Below are 19,025 nucleotides of genomic sequence, written 5' to 3' on the forward strand. Positions count from 1 at the left end.
ACATTCTCATCTAGTTTGTTTCACAATGCATCAAATAGAGAGAGTTAATGAAAACCTTATTTCAGATTACTTACACAGAAGAGCAGCATTGATCTTGGGACTGCCTGCAGGGGATCTTGTAACCTGCCCAAAGCTCTGAATTGCTCACAGGGCCTAAACTCAGGACCAGTTTTGCTTTCCTCTGAACACTGTTGCATGTGTGGACTGGGGAACTTGGAACAGGCAGGAGCCAAACGGGACAAAGCCATCAGCCAAAACCTGGTTCTGGTTACTTCCAGAAAGCTATTCACTGTTCCGTCTCCTTTGGAAATTGGCAGCTGAAGTTGTTTCAAGGCTTTTAGTGAACTTAGGAAGAAGGGGTCAAAATTCTCTTTCTAGTTATCCACCCACTCTTGCCGCAGTCACTCCACAGTCTTCTGTTGACAGCACAGCTTGTTGGCTCCTTGCACAATGCTTGAACTACTTCGGAATAAACTGTTCAGAAGAAGAAACCATGGAACAAGAAGACAGGCAGCCCAGCTAGTACCATATTACTTGACCTCGGAGCAGCAAGTGGAGTGTATGAGGCTGGACAGAGGCTGTACAAGCATCTCTATGATGCTTCCTGTGGCCAAACTAGCTTGTTCACTGCTAGAGTGGGGTATCTCTTCACAGTACTGTGTGATAGTCATGTCACTAATTAGCTTTTGATTAGGGGTCTTTGCCAAGATCCAGCCAATTTATGCTTCACTGTCTCTCTCAAGGGTATGTGGAAACATGTGCTTGTAATTCTAGAAAGAAAAGCAATAACTGGAAGCCTCACTCCTGAACAAGTGCAGATTTTTTTTAGGTTGCATGACCAAGGTATGTGAGTGAACTTCTGATCATCAGCCCATGTTTTATCGCTGTAAATAAAAGCCCTGCACTGCAGAAAAGTAACTACTGTGTTGCATAAACCATCATCCAGTTCCATTTCACCTGGGTGCACACCTCTGTGTTTTTCTTTGGACATTTGGATTTCATGGACCACAAAAATCAAAGAAAGGCTATAAATGTCACGTTGTTCCTGCTCTTGACTGTAAACTTTTGAAACAATAGGGATTTCAGCCTCCACACTGAAATCCCTTCACAGAGAAGAACACTGAACTGCTCATAAAAGATAATATTATTTTCATTGCTGCTGCATTTCCCCATGCTAACTTCTGTTTTAAGAGCATCTTATGGCTGTAAACTACAGAGGGTTTTGCTTTAGACTTAGAAATCATCTCAAAACACTCTCTGTGAACATAATGTGAGCTCTTTTTCTTTCTTACTCGTAAGATGGACTTCTCTGCAAGGTACATACTTCCAAAACTTCTACATTCATTTTACGGGTTGGGGAAAAGAATGTGGTTACCACGCCATGCTTCTTTATTCGTACTTTAGGGAAGGCTGCCTTTCCCTCTTCAGTCATTGGATGACTTCATATGAGGACAGTATTATGTCCATTTTATAGTTCAGATGTTCAAATCCAGCCCTGAAACTAAACTTTTAGCTAGCGAAAGTTCTGTGGCCTCAAATCGGGGTCAACCCTGCATTCTGCAGATGTTTGCTTCATCTGCAGTGTGCATGGACTAGGCGAGAACTTCACAGGGATGGAAATGAAACGGCAGGTGATTTTTGGACGTCTCTGCTGGGACAATATTAGACGCCTTCTTTGTCCTGCCCTGTGGACAAATAGAACATCTGTTTCCAGAGCTGTCAATCAAGAGCCTCTCAGGGTAGGAAATTCATTTTGGAAAAATTCTGCTGTTGAGCCACCATCTGGCTTCATTCTTTGTCGATATGTTTTACTGTGCAAGGCTTTACAGGCTTTACAGGCTTATTGTAATTTCCCGTAAAACAGTTCCTGCCTTATTCTGCACATAAGTAATTCTGTATTAACCAAATCAGCCTTGGTCTGGTGGTACAATATGTTTATGCACGGCTGTTCATCTTCTGGAGAGACAGGTGTAAATTCTGCCCAGATGAGAATTTAGCTTTGTTGTCTCCATCTAATCAAGTGACAAATTTCAGCAAAGGTGAGAGCCAGTCAGAGTGGAGTGGTATGGGGCAGAAATTAGGTGCTTAGATGAATTCTGAAGGGTAGACAAGTATTTGCTTTCCATGAGCAATGTAATTCCTTGCTAGCTTTCATGAGCAAGAAAAGTTTTTTGCTAACATCGCCATTCTTCATCAACCAGTGAACTGTAGAGCTAGAGTTGCAGGTTTTTCTTGCATGATGGCTCCTCTGCCATTAGAGGTTATTATGACTCGAGTAGCTTATTTCTGGCATAGTCCTAACTGCTGAGTGATTCGGAAGGGTTCGTCTTCAGAGGGTCTCATATACAATACCCACCTGAACCATCTCTGTGAGCAGACCCCACTAGGGAAATCCACAAACCCTCATTTATTCAATACTGCTGTATTTTTCAAGGATTTGCACTACATAATCTAATCTGTTTTTATTTTTTTTCTTATTCCCCAGTTTTAGTTTATTATAGGCTCCTGGGATGTTCTGGGATTTTTATTTTTTTGCATGGAATGCCAGGTTCTGACAAATTCCCTCCAGTCTCTATTTTTAATCCTATTTTATGCTGTTCTGTTGCTCCACTGCCTTTCCTCTCACAACAAGTGTACACATCTCCCCCTGCGAAATGCAAGTCAGCTTGTAATGTCAGCAGCCAGAGCTGCAGAGTGTACAAGTTTTCCAGCCTCCTCCCCAGACAGGAACAGACTACTCAGCTATACTCAGAAAGAAACGTTGGTCAAAACAGAAATGCACCAGCGGGTTAATTTTTAAATACAGCACCTCTCATATGGGAATTGTTTTTTTCTGGGGAGGTTAAAAAAAAAAAAAAAGAGAAAGCTTACCTAGCTAAGTATGTAATGTTATTATACAGAGCTGTTTCAGAGTAACAGCTTGAGCACGAACCTCTTTGTGGTCTTTGTGACCTGGAGTAGTTGTAGCCCTTTAAATTCATAGCCTACCTTCTTCCAAATTAACTGGTCTTTGCAGACAAGCCCTTGCCTAACTTATTCTAAAACTCTAAAATAGACAAACCAGTGTAAATGCCAATACCCAAGGGCCTAACTCAGCCAGCTTTTCATATTAAAGGCATTATGCCTTGTCTGTATCAGACTTTTAAAATATATCAGCTAATATGTGCTAATGACACACATTTAAACCCTGGTCTAGACAAAGCCTGCGCAAGTGCCCTCTGAATGCTTGATGTGATCAGCTAACATCCTGACTGCAGATCTGATTCCCCCATTTTAATCACATAAGGCTATAAACATAGAATTATCCAGACTTTCCTTGTAGTAAAGGCAAATCCTGAAGGCCATATATAGGCTCTAAGCCCCCAAACACCCTCATGGGGTAGGACCTCTGCCCTTACACAAGTAAGCCTATCAGTGGGGATTGAAAAACTGGATTTTGGCATACAGAAATACATTTATGCAGAGGAATGTGTTATACCAGTAGGATACATAAGATGACCTAATAGCAATTTACTTCGTCTATCCTTTTGACATTTGTGATTAGCTGTTAGTCCAATAGGAACAGGAAGCAGAGGTGAGTAAGAGCAGGGACCCAACTTCACATCTGCATACAGCATTGATCAGTCTAATACACATAACAGCTTTTCTGCTCACATTTTAAAACAGGTGTTGAAAAATTGGAAAGTATATTAGAAAAAGGCCACAGCTTTGACCTTTTCAAATCAAATGACCAAATCATTTGATTTGAGGGAGGGAAGAGAAATGCTTTACAGCAAGACACTTAAAAGCTCAATCTGCTTAGTTTATGACAAAGAATACTGAGAAGTTGACTACAATGTATAAATATCTTCACAGGGGGAAAATATGCTCTACTAAAGGATTATTTAAACTTGCAGAGAAAAGCAAAACTGGCTAGAAGCAGAAGCCAGAAAAAATCAAGTTAGGAATCAGGGGCACAATTTTAAGAACACTAATCTCTTCTAACAAACTACCAAGCCAAAACACATCTTTTCCTTCACTTGGTAACTTTGATTAAGGCTGGAAGACATGTTTTAATCAACCATATGCTTTTGGGATTACTACAGAATTAACTGTGACATGGCTATGATACAAGCAGTCCCAGTGGATGATGTCTTTTGAACTTCAATGTTATGTCTACAAAAATGCATAAATTGGCAAGAAGTATTTACCAGCTGGAAGACTGAAGAAATGGTTACGATATGGCTGTCGCAGGATTGCAGGGGTGCTCTCTGCCGGGTGTAGAGGAATACCCATTTCTTTCTTCTTCCTGCCCCCCAGATATCCCCATTGAGATCAAGTATGACATTGGAAACAGCCTATGAAGTCTGAGCGGGCACAGTGTTTATTACCCAGTGCAAGGCAAAATGCTTGATCAACAGGATCCCTGCTCATATCCATTTGGTGCTGCTTCCAAGGTAGGATTTTCATATATGCAATGTAATGGGTTTACGTAGGCTGCAGATCTGCACCTTGTCAGTGTAATTTCCTGATGTGGCTGCTTTTTCATTAACTTACCTGCCTTAGGAACATTCAACTCAGTAAGGAAATAGTCACCGTTTGGATCTCCGAGCAGGCATGCAGGCTGTGCTGTCAGAGAGTCTGGGAAGAGGAACAGCTTCCTTCAGGTCGTGTCCTGCTCTGAACACTTAATGCCAATAAATGTAGGATGATTTCCTTTTTCCTGAGCATCTCAGCAGTTGCTGCCAGAGGAGACTGACTACAGAATTATTGCACAGAACAGAACCAGAAATAAATTGCTGCTGCTTCCTTTAGAGTGTTCTCGTAGGGGGAAAAGTCAGGGTAAAATAGCTGCAGATCTTATATGGATAATGACAGCGACAGTCAAGGGACAGGAAAACCTGCACTGTTTCACAGGGAAAAAGAAGTAAAATCCTCACACTTCACATGTTAAACCCTGACATTCACTTTTAAGCTCCTATTTCAGAGAGATGGACAGAATATGATACAAAATGAGCATCAGTCCTATAGCTCACCTGACTACTACTGGATGCACAAGAATAATATATCTCCCAAAACAACCAGTTCATTTCCCCTCTTTCTCTCTCCAAACCTCCCTCCTGCCTTCCCAAATCAACCTGCATCGGTGCAGAACATTTTTGTCAAGCTAACCTTCATTTTCAAAACTATTCTGATTTTAAATAAAACAATGCTTGCAAGGCCAAAATTTTGGCTTAAACAAACCATCTAGAGATGGTTTGCTTTTAAAGCAAAGGTTTTTGACTTTAGATTCTGTAGCATTTACTGTATAGGATGTGTAAACTAAATATAGCATAGCTTGATACAGGATTTTTCTCTAAATCTCAGTATGGCTATTCTGTAAGTGAATGAGATGGTCTGGCAGTTGTGAACATGCAAGTTTCACCTGAAACATGCACACTTTAACAAAAAATTAGGCTCCACTATGTGCAATAGCACAAGGTGATATTAGAAATTTCCTTTTTTGCTATGGCGGTAGTGTAGCTTTCATCACACAGCATATCTCCTGTGGGCATAAAATGCCATTTATTAGAGAAGTTACACCTCCTCCTCTCTCTTGAATGTGCAGGGCAAAATCCACATTCATCCAGGGAGTTTTGCACAGTGAATCTCTTAAGTCTTCAAAGGGGAATCAAGTACAGTGCAGTTCAGAGGCCGTCCCTCTAAACTCCAGCCCTATCTACATGGTATGTCCACATGGCATATTTACAGGCAGAGGGAAATCAATTCTGCTACCACTCCAAGACAACTCAAAGCCGAAGATGAGCTAAAAAGCATCCTTGAGAGACCAGGAGTTTGGGCCAGCTGGTCTAAGGACTCCCTGCAAAATATCTTTGACATGTTTGGTCAGCAGGAAACCAGATCTTCTCCTGCTTCACCGGTCCCTGTTTGAGAAGAGGAGAGGTCACTACAGCCTTCTGCCCTATCTTGCAGCTGTATGCCAGGCCATTGCATAGTCTCACCTTGTGAGCTCGTGGTTAGCCTGGTGCTGTGCTGTCTCTTTGGCCTCTCCTTTCCTTGATTTTGCTCCACTACTGTTGTGAAGATCCTGCTCTTGCTGTACAGGGCTTTGAGTCTTTGCCAAAGATGTGCCAGCCTATGCTGGCTTCCTTCAGCATGACTCAGTTGGAGAAACCTGCCTTAGCTCCTTCACTGCCTCATTTCACTGAGTACCACTTGGCTACCTCAACATCTTCCTCTCCCTGGTGGAGAGCACACTGACTTTTCCTGAAGCTGACTGAGCCTCTGTTCTAGTCAACAGGCTAGGGTCAATTAGACACTGAGTACTATTCTATTATATTGACCTCTTTTTTATCAGAAACATCACCTCCTGCCATTTTCACAAGTTGCTTTGCTGCAATGCCCTGCAATGCTAGGAAGTGCACTGTCACTCACAAGCATAGGTCTGGGTGCGTAAAGGTCCTGTGATACGCTTCACAGGGAGTCCATCCTCCTTGGCTACAATGGCATCAGTTTGACTGCCACCACTGCTCAGACCAGCTGGCTAAAGGGCACATCGCCTTAATTTAACATGGGCTTGCAGAACATCACCATCTTCTCCACATATCAGTAATATATCTTCAGGAGACATCTTTCAAAAGTGGCTCCCTTTCCATCATATCACTTTTAGGACTCCCACCTGAATCGTCCAAGACCCATCACCTGGACATTTCAGCAGCTAAGTGATGGAGCTGAGCATTTTCATCCATTTCCCCCCAAAGCCACTGACCACTTGACTTCAAGGCCAATTCTGAGGCCCAGCTTGATCCTGCTGAGGGTCATCACTAGTTTCAAGTTCTCAGCTGACAATCCCATTCTGACTGGTAAAACTAAATACAAGGCTAAGCATGCATAATGGCCTACATACTTTACAATACTGCAGGATGCCTGCATGCTATTTAGTCTTAATGTTCAGATCTTTTAAGGTGGTATCTAAAGGCCAGTCAAGGAGGTTCTCTTTTGTTTCGTCCTACACAAGAACTAAAAATTGCCTCTCCTTTAGTGATTACGGTTCAGACAAGCAGGAAGACCTATGAAGGAAAAAGGAGTAGAAAACACAAGCAGAACAAAAATGGTGATAGTGTCCTGTCAATTTAAAAATATTTTGTGGCTGTCTGGGATGGATGCAGTTTTATGGGAGAAGGGATAATCTAAAGAAGGGGAAAGAAAAGGAGGACATAAGGACAAAGGGAGGAGGAGAGGATGTAATGAGTAAGTATAGCATGAAGAAAGCTTAAGTGAAAGTTTTCTCACATCTCTTTCCTCAGTCTAAGTGCCATTCATACAGATTTATGTTATAGTACTTAAATAAGAACTATCAGACCTAACACATTGTTGCTTGAATTATTCCTAGATCTGTATGGTCACAAGAAAAGAAGGAGTTGCTATTTGGATTGAACTAGTTAATTTTCATTAACATAACTGGCATATAATTATTAGCTTCACCTGAGTAACTTACCTTAATACAGCTACTGAAGCAACCATAATGGAGGTGCACGTTCTTTAAAAAAACAATTTTGTGTGTACTGGCTGAAAGCATAATTTTCTCTCGTAATAGATCTGCTAAATCTGTTTCTTTTTCCCTTTTGTGCACAGTTAAGATTTCATTTATTATTTCTCTATCTAGGTACATGCCAGGAGAGAAATAGATCCTAAAGCAGTAATTGCTAACAGCCAAATAAGAAAGTTTCTTCATGACTAATTGCATTTGACACTAATTACTGCTTATTGAAGAACCTGTGAGAAGCAGCACTCTGATGTGTATCTGGATACTCCCTGCATCTGTTGTGATTTGCCATATTTCCTGTTGTAGGTGCTCTGCTCTACAGGGACTGCCTTGTGTGGCTGGCTCCTCTGCCCATGCAGAGCTGTGACTTGGAGAGGGCTGCTGTTTCTCATTTAGCACCATGCTAAGTGCCGTGCTGATGTACTTCTTCAAAGTGATGCTCTGGGAGGTGAGACTCCTTCCACATTCTCCTGGCTTGGTTTATACAAACACACTTTTCCTGGGCTTTTGCTGGCTTCTACAAGAGTGTTGGAGTACTGTGCATTTGACAGTAAATCCTAAATGATAATGAGGAAAATGGACCTACCTTTCATCTTGGGTATTTAAGGAACACCACCAAAAGTGCGCTATTCCATTTCTTGTCTGGCCAAAGGCCAGAAGCATTAGTTAAAAGCAGGAGGTTAGCAGGAGTTAAAAGGAATAACTAATTGGATGCATTGTGACTACCCAACACAACACTGCAAATGAGAAATTTAAAGGTGCTTTGTTTTCAACCTGGCTCCTTGTCTGAAAAGCAAAATGAAATATGTTCAGTTCAACAAAGCTCCATGCTGATGCTTCCTCCAGCAATAACTGTAATTCTTTTTATTCTAGCTAATATTGCAGGGTCTTTTTTGATTCCCAATAAATTTAACCAAGACATTTGAAATTAATAGCTTAAGTAGCAGAAAGACAAATGCCAGGAGACTCTTGTTCGATTGATAAGAATTCAAGAACATCAGAAGAAAAACTTACAAACAATATGATAGAAGTCATATTTATTGATAAAAATTAATATATCTGCTATAAAATTTGTAACAGTAATGCAACTGAATATTTATTTTGATGCATAAACCTGAATGTTACATACCAAATACAATACAGTAACACTGGTTTCCTCCTTATTTACATGTTTATGAAAATTGATATGCAATCCATGTTAAAAGAACTTGTAATGGAGAATAGTTACATTAGAAAAATAATATTCTTGATAAAGCATTCTTGAGGACTCCAATCACATTTTCAGGCCTCTTTCAATAAGGCAAAAATCCCTGGTACAGCATATAACTTAATCTACAAAATACAATAACTTCAGACACATCTTCAAGTTTTCTTTTGGTATGCTTTTCCTCACTGCAAAGGTACTTAATTTTCTTACTAAATGGAAAGAACTTTCAGTAACATAATTTGATGAGTTCTACTACATATTACGTATACATCGCTGTAATTTAGCGACCGTAACTGGGCAATCTTTCTCCTTAACTGTTTGCTCAATGAGCTTTTCTTAGATGTAGGACATGTAGTATCTTGAAATCATTATGACTGTGGCATCTTTCTTCAGTTTTCATAGGAAACAGATCTGTCACATTTTGAAACTTTTTAAAAAAATTATTTTATTTTAGGAACTGATGCACAACTACATTTCCACTCACAAGAGAACGTCACAAATGTAACTAAAATTAGGCTTGGATAACTTTGAAAACATACTACTATGTGCCAAAACCCAAATTTCTTACTTTAATACTTTGTAACCCTGCCATGCTCTAGGAATTCTTATTCTGCATAGCTTCATTACTAGTCACAGTCAGATAGTTTTAATTCCTTCAAAGGCACAAAACTTCCACCTCTTTTCCAGTGTTGCTCCTACCCCAGTGAATTCTTGTTTAAACATGCGTGGCAGTCTCATCAAAAGCATTTCTATCTCATTTGCAGAGATCTAGGAAAGAGAGAAAGGTAAAAATAAAGTGAGAAAACTGCCCTGGAGACTGGAAAGAGGAAACACAGAGAACAGAAATAAGAAAAAAAATTTCCAGGGAAGATGAAAACAAAGCTGATCATTATTAATATTTTAAGCCTTAGTCTGATATCTGAATTTCCAAGCTCCAAAGTAAGTGCAAATTCCTTGCAGGAATGATTCTGTTTTTGTAAGCAGAATCCCACTGTAAAAGAATGACAATAGCAGGGAGATATTGCTATTTTAGGGTTGCTGTCATGTAATGTTTGTGTGAAATCCACCTAAGAACTATGGTTTCAGGTATACTTCTGTGGAAGAGGAAACAAATGGGACCCTATTCTTCCTTCTCCTCCTATGAGCTCTTAAATCCTTCTACTCCTAGCTCTATCAGTTTTTCTCTTGCAAGAAACCTAAAATAAGGACTTTACTTTTAATCAGCTCAGTTTCACTACTTAGAGACTAAGTGGAGTCATCCTTTCCAAGTTTGGCCCACTTCAGTAGCCCCAGATAACTGAGCAGTGAAGGTCCTGACTCAGCATGACTCAGAGTATTTTTTTATGGTCTTGAAACCTTAATACCTGGCCACGTTCCTATTGAGAAAGGTGCTCTCACTGCAGAAAACACTTTCACAAAGACAACCTTTCTGGTATAATCAGTAAAGAACTCAAGAAATGAATGGCTGCGGAAAATGAACTATTCTGATCCTGTAGCTACTTATTCGAAATTAATGGTCATGCGAGGAACAGTAAAGAAATCTCTGCTGCTGCTGCTGCTGCCACAGATATCTCCGTGGCTTGATTAGCTTCATGACAATGTTGACATTTCTGCCTATTCATATTAGTAGGACACTTTCATGGTGGAGAGTCTCATTTTCAAAGCAGTGTATAAACATAAAGTATGCTAATTACAGCTTATTCCACCCAAGGGAGGTGAGAAAATATCTGTCACCTTTTATTTTCCTACAGAGGTTAGTGAGGCAGAAAGATTAAATGATTTGTTAAAGGTGGCACTGAAAATCAGTGTTGTAGGCAGGCAGTCTAGAGCTCCAAAGTAATCAGGTCCATCTTTTACATACTCTCATGACAGTAACTGATAACTAGTTACCTCTGGGTAATATGTCTGAGCTCTACACTGAACCTTCAGCCCACACAGCTATGCTGACATTATTCCTGTTTAGGTGAGGAATGACAGGCTAACCATGGAAAGTAACTGAAATTAATGTCTGAGACTGCATCTCAGGATTACACTATTAGACAGTAATTTGTTGCTACAAGCAGTTGCTTCCAAAGTAAACCAGTGAGGTCAATTCTGATGCACAGGTTTACTATGCAGCAGGTAGGTATGGTGGTAGCTACATGGCAAGATCAACTGACACCTCGGAGAGTGTGAGACAAGGCCCCATCCATGAAAACTGCATTTACAAGGTAAGGGTCTTATCCTGGCAGCATCGCTGAAGCCAACAGGCTGCTCACATGAATAGAAAATCAAGGTCAGAGCCCACAAATACACACAAGGAGGGACTGCAGCACTGAAGTGGGAGAAAGCAGAGCTTGGTGGACAGAAGCAATGAGAAGAGCTGGAGAAGGGCTGGCGCCCAAGGGCACAGTATTTTAAATTTTTGCAGAACAGGGGTAGCCAGTGAGTGGGACAAGCAGTTGAAACTTAGCCAAAAAGCTGTGGGTTAAGGAAGGACTTGAAGGATGAACACCGAAATTTGGCAGATTGGGTGCTGCAGGAACTGGAGACAAGATGAAGGAAGTTGCATGTCTGGCTGAGACACAGAATAGTGAAGCGGAAGAGGAAGTGCTGCAGCTACAGATGTTAAGAGCTCTGGAAATATCACTGCTTGATAAATCAAAAAAAGTTTTCAATTGAAATTTGCCAGCTCCTCACCCCTTCTTACTACCCTCTCCTTGTGGCTAACAGTGGACTGTGAAGCACTGGCAAACCTGAGCTGTCACAGCCAGAGGCAAGTGCAAAGAGGTTCACCTTCCTCCCTCCCTTCTCCATCAACCTCTGTTATTTCCAGTGGCCTTCCATCTCAGGATCTCCTCTGATTTTATTTATACATTTCTGTATGGAAACAGAGGAAGGCTCCTTCAGAGGCATGAAGAAGCCCATCAAAGCAGATGGAGGTTATCTTGGCTATGGTTGGAAAGGCTGGAGGCAGTATTCACAAGCAAAACATTACCAGGATCAATGGAATTGGGTCTAACCAGCAGTGCACAAGGAGTACCACTTGCTTTCTAAGCACAGGTGCACAGAAAGCTGCATTCTGACTCCATATCACAAGATCTGGGCAAGCACCATCATCCCCATGTCCAGGGGAAGTATTGGCAGATGTACACGGTAGATCAGAGCTGTGCCTTAGCAGAATCTGTTAAGTAACTTCAGTGCAATTTAGGAGATCTGGCTGCATAAAGAGCTGTAGGATTTGACTCAAACTGTGCTAAGTAGGCCATTATATGGAGATTCAAAGAAACATCTAGGCAGAGGAACATTTCTAATCTAGTCGTCTTTGCAGAGCTATTGTTTAGCATTCAGAGTAGCATTCACCTGATCAAAGGTGTCTATTTCATGGCGGTGCTTTTCACTTGCTTTATATTCAGTGGAGAGAAATGAGGACTTTTGGGGCTTGATTCATCTCATCCTACAGTAGATATTGAAAATAAGTCGAAGAATCTTGTCCTCATGGTACCTATAGATAGTAGACTGTATGAACCAGTGCATGAGGAAACACTTTGAGCACTGCAGTGTGTTGGCCTCACCTCAGTGCTGGCCGTAGCTTCTCTGATTTTAGCAATAGGTCAGCCAATTTCTTTATCAAGCCCTCCCCACTTCCCTGTGGAGAGGAAGGGCATTTTTCATGGTTCATTCATGTGTCTCTGAGTGTTCACATGTTCAGTGTGTCTAATGATCAACGACTTTTAGAAGAATAAGGAATATTCTCCTAAAACTCTCCACAGTTTAATGGCCATAGCTTCTCCTCCCTCTTGTCCTGCTTTCTTTCTTATCAGCTGTATTTCAGGGTCATGTGTCATAAAATCTGCTACTAATCTTTGCCATTTAAAACTCTGTTCTTCTTTGCCACAATGAATAGCTAAGCAATGCAAAGCAAAGGACCTCAGCACAAGCACGTGCATTGTAATTTGCGAATGAATAAAGACTGCAAACCCCCAAGCCCCATATCCCATTATCTTTCTAATGGAAACTCACGAAGAGTTTAACCTGCAGTAAAGAATAATACAATATTTCTATAGAGAAAACAGATTTTGATTAAATTTTTTTACCCTAGAGTCCAACTGCTGCATATAAGACCAAAGATATTCTATGTTGGCTCCAAAAGGGTGGACGTGAAGAAAGGTGGATATGATACCTGTATTAAAAACAAATGCACGGTACTGAAATTACCTCAGACAATATATCATTAAAATAAGCAAAATAATTCTGAATTGTTTGTTCTTGCAGGTTTTTCAGTATGAATTATGATACTTACTTTTCTTACACAACCGAATAAACATAAGAAAATGGCACATTTTTAATACAGTCATAATAACATGGTAAACACAATAGCTCATCTTCAGGAATGACAGCAGTTAGCAAGTAAGTGACCAAGATAATATACTGATGAATAAAGGAATTTCTAAACAAAGACTTGCTGGAAGCATTTCAACTACCAATTTTATGCTTGATTTACCAATATAAAATTGTGGATATTGTAATGGTAAAATTATTGCTTTTTTCCTCTTCACTGGATGCTCTGTTGTGAAAACGTTTCATATAATTGTGTCAGAAACCTCACTCCCTCAAATTTTTCTAGTAATTACGCTGATGCTGGTTATGAAAAGTGTTTAATCCATATTACCCCAACTGCTGCTGAAGAAAACACAAATCCTTTCTGACATACTTACTTATTTATTTTTCCTTAAAAGAGAGACAGTTATGTCTGTCTTCATTGTTATTTACAGACTCATTTTAAAAGGTACGGGAATAAAAGTGGTCGAGGAGGAGTCAGGATCAAAGTCTAGAGATTTTTTCTGCAGTGAAAATCAAGTGACAGCATAATAGTGATAAGCAGAGGAAACAGGATTGGGGGTATTGGAATTACTATTAAAAATATTATCTGATTTATCCTTCTTTAAACAAACAGTGAGAATAGAAAATGGCATGTGTGGTGCTTGCTGCTTGGGGAGAGTTGAACTGTAAGAATCAGAGCAAATATTTTGAATTCTGTTTGGATGGGTTTCTTAACTGAACCACCCTAGGCGAAGTTCCTTATATTTAAAGCGTAAACACCAGGATTAAAAATGCTTACAAATGACAAAAATGGGTCACTGTATCTTGTGTACTGCAGGCCATATGGCTTTCTTGATGCTGAATGAATTAGGATAATCTTGGATTTCAGTTTTTCCCAAATACTGGCAATGGTTGAAAATGATAAGCGAAATTAGACTCATTTTAGACCAGCTTTGCAAAGAACGCCTTCTTTCCACTCTCATTTTTCCAATAGCATTTACAAACTTATGACCCTGAAAAGGCAGAAATCACGTGTTTAATTTTATATCGTGGCAAGTCCTAGCAGCCGTTGCCTTCCTCGTGCTTTGTGTGACCACAGGCACACACATAAGTGCTCTCGAGGCAAAAGTCAAGACCATCACACTTGGGTGGGTTGACTGGAACTCCAATTTGTATTCAAATCACATTTTGCCAGTGGCATTGCATTTGCAATGCATGTGCCTAAAACTTTTCAGTTCAGGATGTTCAAAGCTAGTTATTTCATATAATGCAAAGAAAAAGTTACTTTAAAATATTTTGTAGTTATTGAGTGGAATTCTGTGATAACTTTTTAGCAATTCTGTTTTTCTTTCATATTCTTTTTCCTCGAAGATAATATTAACACTTGTAAAATATGGATAAACGTAGTGAATGGATGGAGGCAGGGCATGGTCTTCCCCTGCCATGCCTGAACATGCCTCAGAGGAAGAGGTAAAGTGAAGTTTCCATCTTGAACAATCTTTTGCCTTTGAACTATAAAACCAAGCCAGTTGTGCGGATTTTACAACCAGTAACAACTGCACTGAGATTACACTGTTTATCTGGGTGTGCCACTGGATAGCTAGTAGATGGTACCTGCTTCAGGGCACTGCCACCATTTGTTAAAATAAAATAATGGGTGATCTAGAGAAGAAAAATTCTATATCCTGTTCTTAGAATCCCATCCTACCTACCCGTCTAATGTAAGTAATCTGTGAACAAATCAAATACTGTCCATTACAAATTAAAGTTCCAAAATTTAAACTAACAGCCAAAATCCATTTTTACTTTTCTATATAATCCCACTGTACTACATCTCACCAGTCACAGGAAGTTTCCTGTTTTGTATGGAGACTTTTAAACATTTACATATGTTCTTCACTTTCAAATGACCTTTTTGGTCTGAATTCTGTGATTCCATATCTCATCAACTTTCCTGGTGCTTAGCAGGCACACATGGATTGTATTTAAACAAATCTAGGTGGTTTTGTAGCTCTCATCTAGTGGGATAGAGCTGATTTTGTGAAAAGGCCCAAACCAATGAAATGAAACCTGCTCTTTTAGGTGAGTGTTCTGGTAAACGGCAATCATGCCCTAGGGAGCACTTTGGACCCTGCGCCTTTAGGCTCCATGAAAACCTGCCCCACTGAAACCAAGTGCAAGACACACACTGATTTACGTGGGTCGTGTTCCCTCCAAGGGCAGCAGGGTACAGCTCGCATTCTTGTGTGGCTAAATGGTAGATGGCAATTAGCTGGTCTACTGCCTATAAGCTTTTAATTTTAAGGCACTCTTGAAGAGTTTATTTTAAAGGTTTTAATTTTAGGTGAAGGATGTGACAGTCTTTGTGGTATTCTTTATAAATATTCATATCACTAATTCCCTCACCTAATGTCAAAAGCGTAAATCTGGCTTGCTTAATACTTCCACTACACATATTTTTGCTTGATAGCTTGCCGATATTGTTGCCATCCCTTTCTCCCTCACCATTTTATCCGATGATCGGATGATAAATTATACAGTTCTAGCCTGTTAAATCTCAGTGTAAATACAGTCTTCATACAAGTCTAAATGTAGGTCCTGAAATTTTCTTCATATCCCAGATCCTTTCATTAAAGTCTGCAGAATTTTTGGCAAAGAGAAGTTCACTTGTATTTCAGGATTTCTTTTACTGAAAACCATTCTGAGTCCAGATGAAAAATAGGAGTCTCCTTTTTTAAATTTTTTTTAAAGCAAAGATGCACGCAAACACATATGCAAAACAAAAACGTGCTAAAAGGTGGCTTGTCAAAAAAACTTCTCTTTGGTTATCTTACCTATTAATAGTGCCTCTTTCTCTGATTTTAGACCGGGGCTTCGTTTCTCAGAGTTTTTTTCTCTGTCTTGGTTCACCAATGCTACTGTCAAAACATTGATTTCCTATAAAATTTAAAAAGAAAACAGGTACTCATGTAGGTTTCATTTACTTCAGTTAAATCTGTCTGCTTCTTATCAACTTTGTAAAAAAGATTATTACTTTAATTTACATCTAAAGACAAGACAATTATAAATAATTGATTTGTTTGCAGAATATTGAGACATTTTTGGAAGCACTTTTTCCCCCAGAGCTGCTGGAACAGAAATTTCTTTTATGGAGTAAGTGCTAACTTTGTTGCTAGTGCTTCATTTGGATGGCTTGAAAAATGTGCCATAATGTCTAGGGATGGTCAGAAAACACCAGTTTTATAGCTATTAAAGCTGTAAACATAGACTGCCACTAGGGAACGTGGCTGGAAACATTCAGCTACAGCTAAAGGAGTAAATTCAACAGTCAGTAGCAATGTTTCTAGCTACTAGAGCACAACCGTCTACCCTGTTATACTCTTAGACCAGTGCCCGCCATGGTGCATGCCCCTGTCCCAAACAATTCCCAGGCACGTTTTGGGAGTTGGCATATTTCAGGGAGCATTCCTAACAGGCAGCTTGCATGCAGTCACCTTGTTTTGAGGTCTAAAAGGAGTAAGTCTTATGGAGAAGCAAGTTAAGGCTCCTTCTCTGAGCTCCAATTTCCACAGAATCTGGTGGCCTGACCTGTCCAAATCTCAGCCAAGCTCTCATGTGCTAGATGCTTCATCAGAAGTACCCCGGCAGTTGTGTGACACAGACTGCTCTTCTCTTGGGCATATGTGAAGTAAACAAATTATCTCTATTTCAGAGGCACGTAAGTGGCCTCACAGTGCATCGCACAATATCCAAGCATATACATGAGCTGTTTCCATGGAGCAACTGATACGCAGTAACTCATTCCTTGGTGAGGCAGTGACTCATGCTGCTACATCTGCTCTGTAAAATGCTCAGCAGTTCCTTGCAAAACCTGGAAGGCAGAGAGCATGGGGCTGGAGATATGGTGGTGTGTGGTGGGGCTGTGCAGGAACAGTGCTCCTGTTTCTGGCTGAGGGAGACCAGGGGTGCTGTACGCAGCTGGAGGGGGCATGGGACCCGGCAGCCTTAAATGGAGGCAGATTTGCACCACTTGGTGTAATGATGGGGCCAATGTAGAACAAGCACTTGGGGCAGTGCCTTGCTCCAGAATTCCTGGAAAGCTTTTCTGGCAGCAAAGGAGAGACTTTGGACTTGGGTGTCTCTAGGGCATTTCTGGAGGTATGAATAGTCCATACTGAAAAAAAGAAGAAGACCTAAAATGCGGGAAATGTGTCTCTCTAGAGATGAATTGGACTTTACAGTCTGAGAATGGCAAAAAGAGTGAGGCAATTCCTTGCTCTCAATTTAATCTGCCCCTCCTCTACCCTGGTGATGTACTCGATGCTCTTTATAGGCTGTCTCCAAGGAGCAGCTCCCCAATACACAGTGCCTGATGGCTCAGATGCTTTGTGGGTTCAAATGTTCCCTCACGCTGTGAAGTGGAGTAAGTTGCCATGTGTCAGTTAAGAGTCTGTGTGTGCATCTGAGTGTGTGTATCCTGAGCCCCCAGCAAACCAGGGACTCTGACTGACCTTAGCCCACAGTGAAAAAGGAGTAAGATGCATTGAATCACCTTAGGTTTGCTGCAGCTGTAGTGGCCAACTGAGCCGTGTCTCCTGGCCAGATGGAGACATCTATGTGTAACTGTGTACATATGAGACACTCACCCTACACTGTCTTTTCAGTCAATAGAAAATAAATCGTCAATTTTAGAGTGATGTATTTTAATTATTTACTTTATGATGAAATAAATTACACCTTAGAGGTGCCTATTTCATTTTCCTCCTTGGCTGCAAAAGGAACCTTATAGCACGGAGTTAGATACCCACAGGCAGGATGGAGTCTGCAGTTCGAGAGTTGCAGTGATGCACTCTTAAAATAATGCTGTGCCTGAGCTCTCTGGCAGCAAAATCACCTTGACACTAACAATCCTGTAGTGCTGTAATGAGCAAGGCACATTATACCAGCAGAAACAGGTGCTCTAAGTTGGCTAGTTCTGTCAGTTCCCCTCCTGATACAACCAAAGGCTAAGGTAAATACTCATCTGCTGCTGGCCATGACATGCAGGAACAGTGAAACAAAACTGAGAGGGAAAACAGATATAAAAAATAGCGTTCAAATGAATTTTTCCATAGGGGAAGCAATGGCAAGGAGGTTAGGGACCAGAATAACAGAACTGGATGGCAGATTTCTGGATACTAGAGCAGAAGAGCAGAGCAACATATGGCACCAAAGCTTATACAGGTTAAGATGTAACTTTTGACTCTGTCAGAGATAGAAAAGCAGTCTAAAAATAACAATTCCTGAGAGGGGAAGGAGAGAACAGAGAGATAAGTATTTGATATAACAGGCCCCAAACACAACACACAAGCAGTTTCAGATGGGATTAGAAGTTTTGTCAAGCAGTGATGCAGAGAAAGAAACTATATTCCCATTGGGAGCAACGAACAGATGGATTCTCATTTAATGGCTAGATTCGAGCCTGTGCAGAACTTTTTGTATGATTTATAGGACAGTGTAAATGGATGCTAAAGGAAGTCACACCAAGTCTACCTTAGTTGTATGTTGATGTGGAGAATAAAAGAGTAAAAAATTTGTTGTAGGGTATCCTGAGGAAAATAAGAGTGGCAAAGGTAGCTTCAGCAAAAGATTGGCTTGAGAAGAAGGTTGCAGGTGCTTGGAGGTTTGAAAAGGGGATGTTTCTGCCATCCAAGACTGCCAGCCTCTCGCAAGATGATAAATTGGACAATTCTGACATATTCAGCTGCCAAAACAAGCTTGCACAGGCCATGAGAAAATCTAGAGCAGCTGTGAGTGGTCAGACAAAAGATTCAATAGCAATGTTGGTAGGAATTAACAATGATTTAAGAGAAATGGGCATACCTGTGTCTGAAAAAAACCTCAGCTGATAATTCATCCAGAAACTAGGCTAGTTATAATATAACTGAAAACCTTAGATATCTGACTATACACTGTAGGGGCAAATCTGGTAGTTGCAAAGCCTCTACAACT

The 19,025-nt window shown here is 40.5% G+C and overlaps 1 protein-coding gene across 11 annotated transcripts in view; it reads right to left on the reverse strand.

Annotated features, from left to right (window-relative positions):
• Positions 1-8,547: 8,547 nt before the first annotated feature.
• The window catches only part of ENOX1 (ecto-NOX disulfide-thiol exchanger 1), a 360,126-nt gene continuing 349,648 nt past the window's right edge, over positions 8,548-19,025 (reverse strand). For all 11 annotated transcript variants that reach the window (XM_064504830.1, XM_064504829.1, XM_064504833.1 and 8 more), the window contains 3 exons: positions 15,869-15,971; positions 12,809-12,894; positions 8,548-9,500 (listed from right to left, as the gene is read on the reverse strand). In XM_064504830.1, the coding sequence (XP_064360900.1) occupies positions 9,369-9,500; positions 12,809-12,894; positions 15,869-15,971 (321 nt within the window). In that variant the 3' untranslated portion in view covers positions 8,548-9,368. The remainder of the gene's footprint in view (positions 9,501-12,808; positions 12,895-15,868; positions 15,972-19,025) is intronic.

Source organism: Dromaius novaehollandiae, chromosome 1 (assembly GCF_036370855.1).
Source record: "Dromaius novaehollandiae isolate bDroNov1 chromosome 1, bDroNov1.hap1, whole genome shotgun sequence".
NCBI lineage: Eukaryota > Metazoa > Chordata > Aves > Casuariiformes > Dromaiidae > Dromaius > Dromaius novaehollandiae.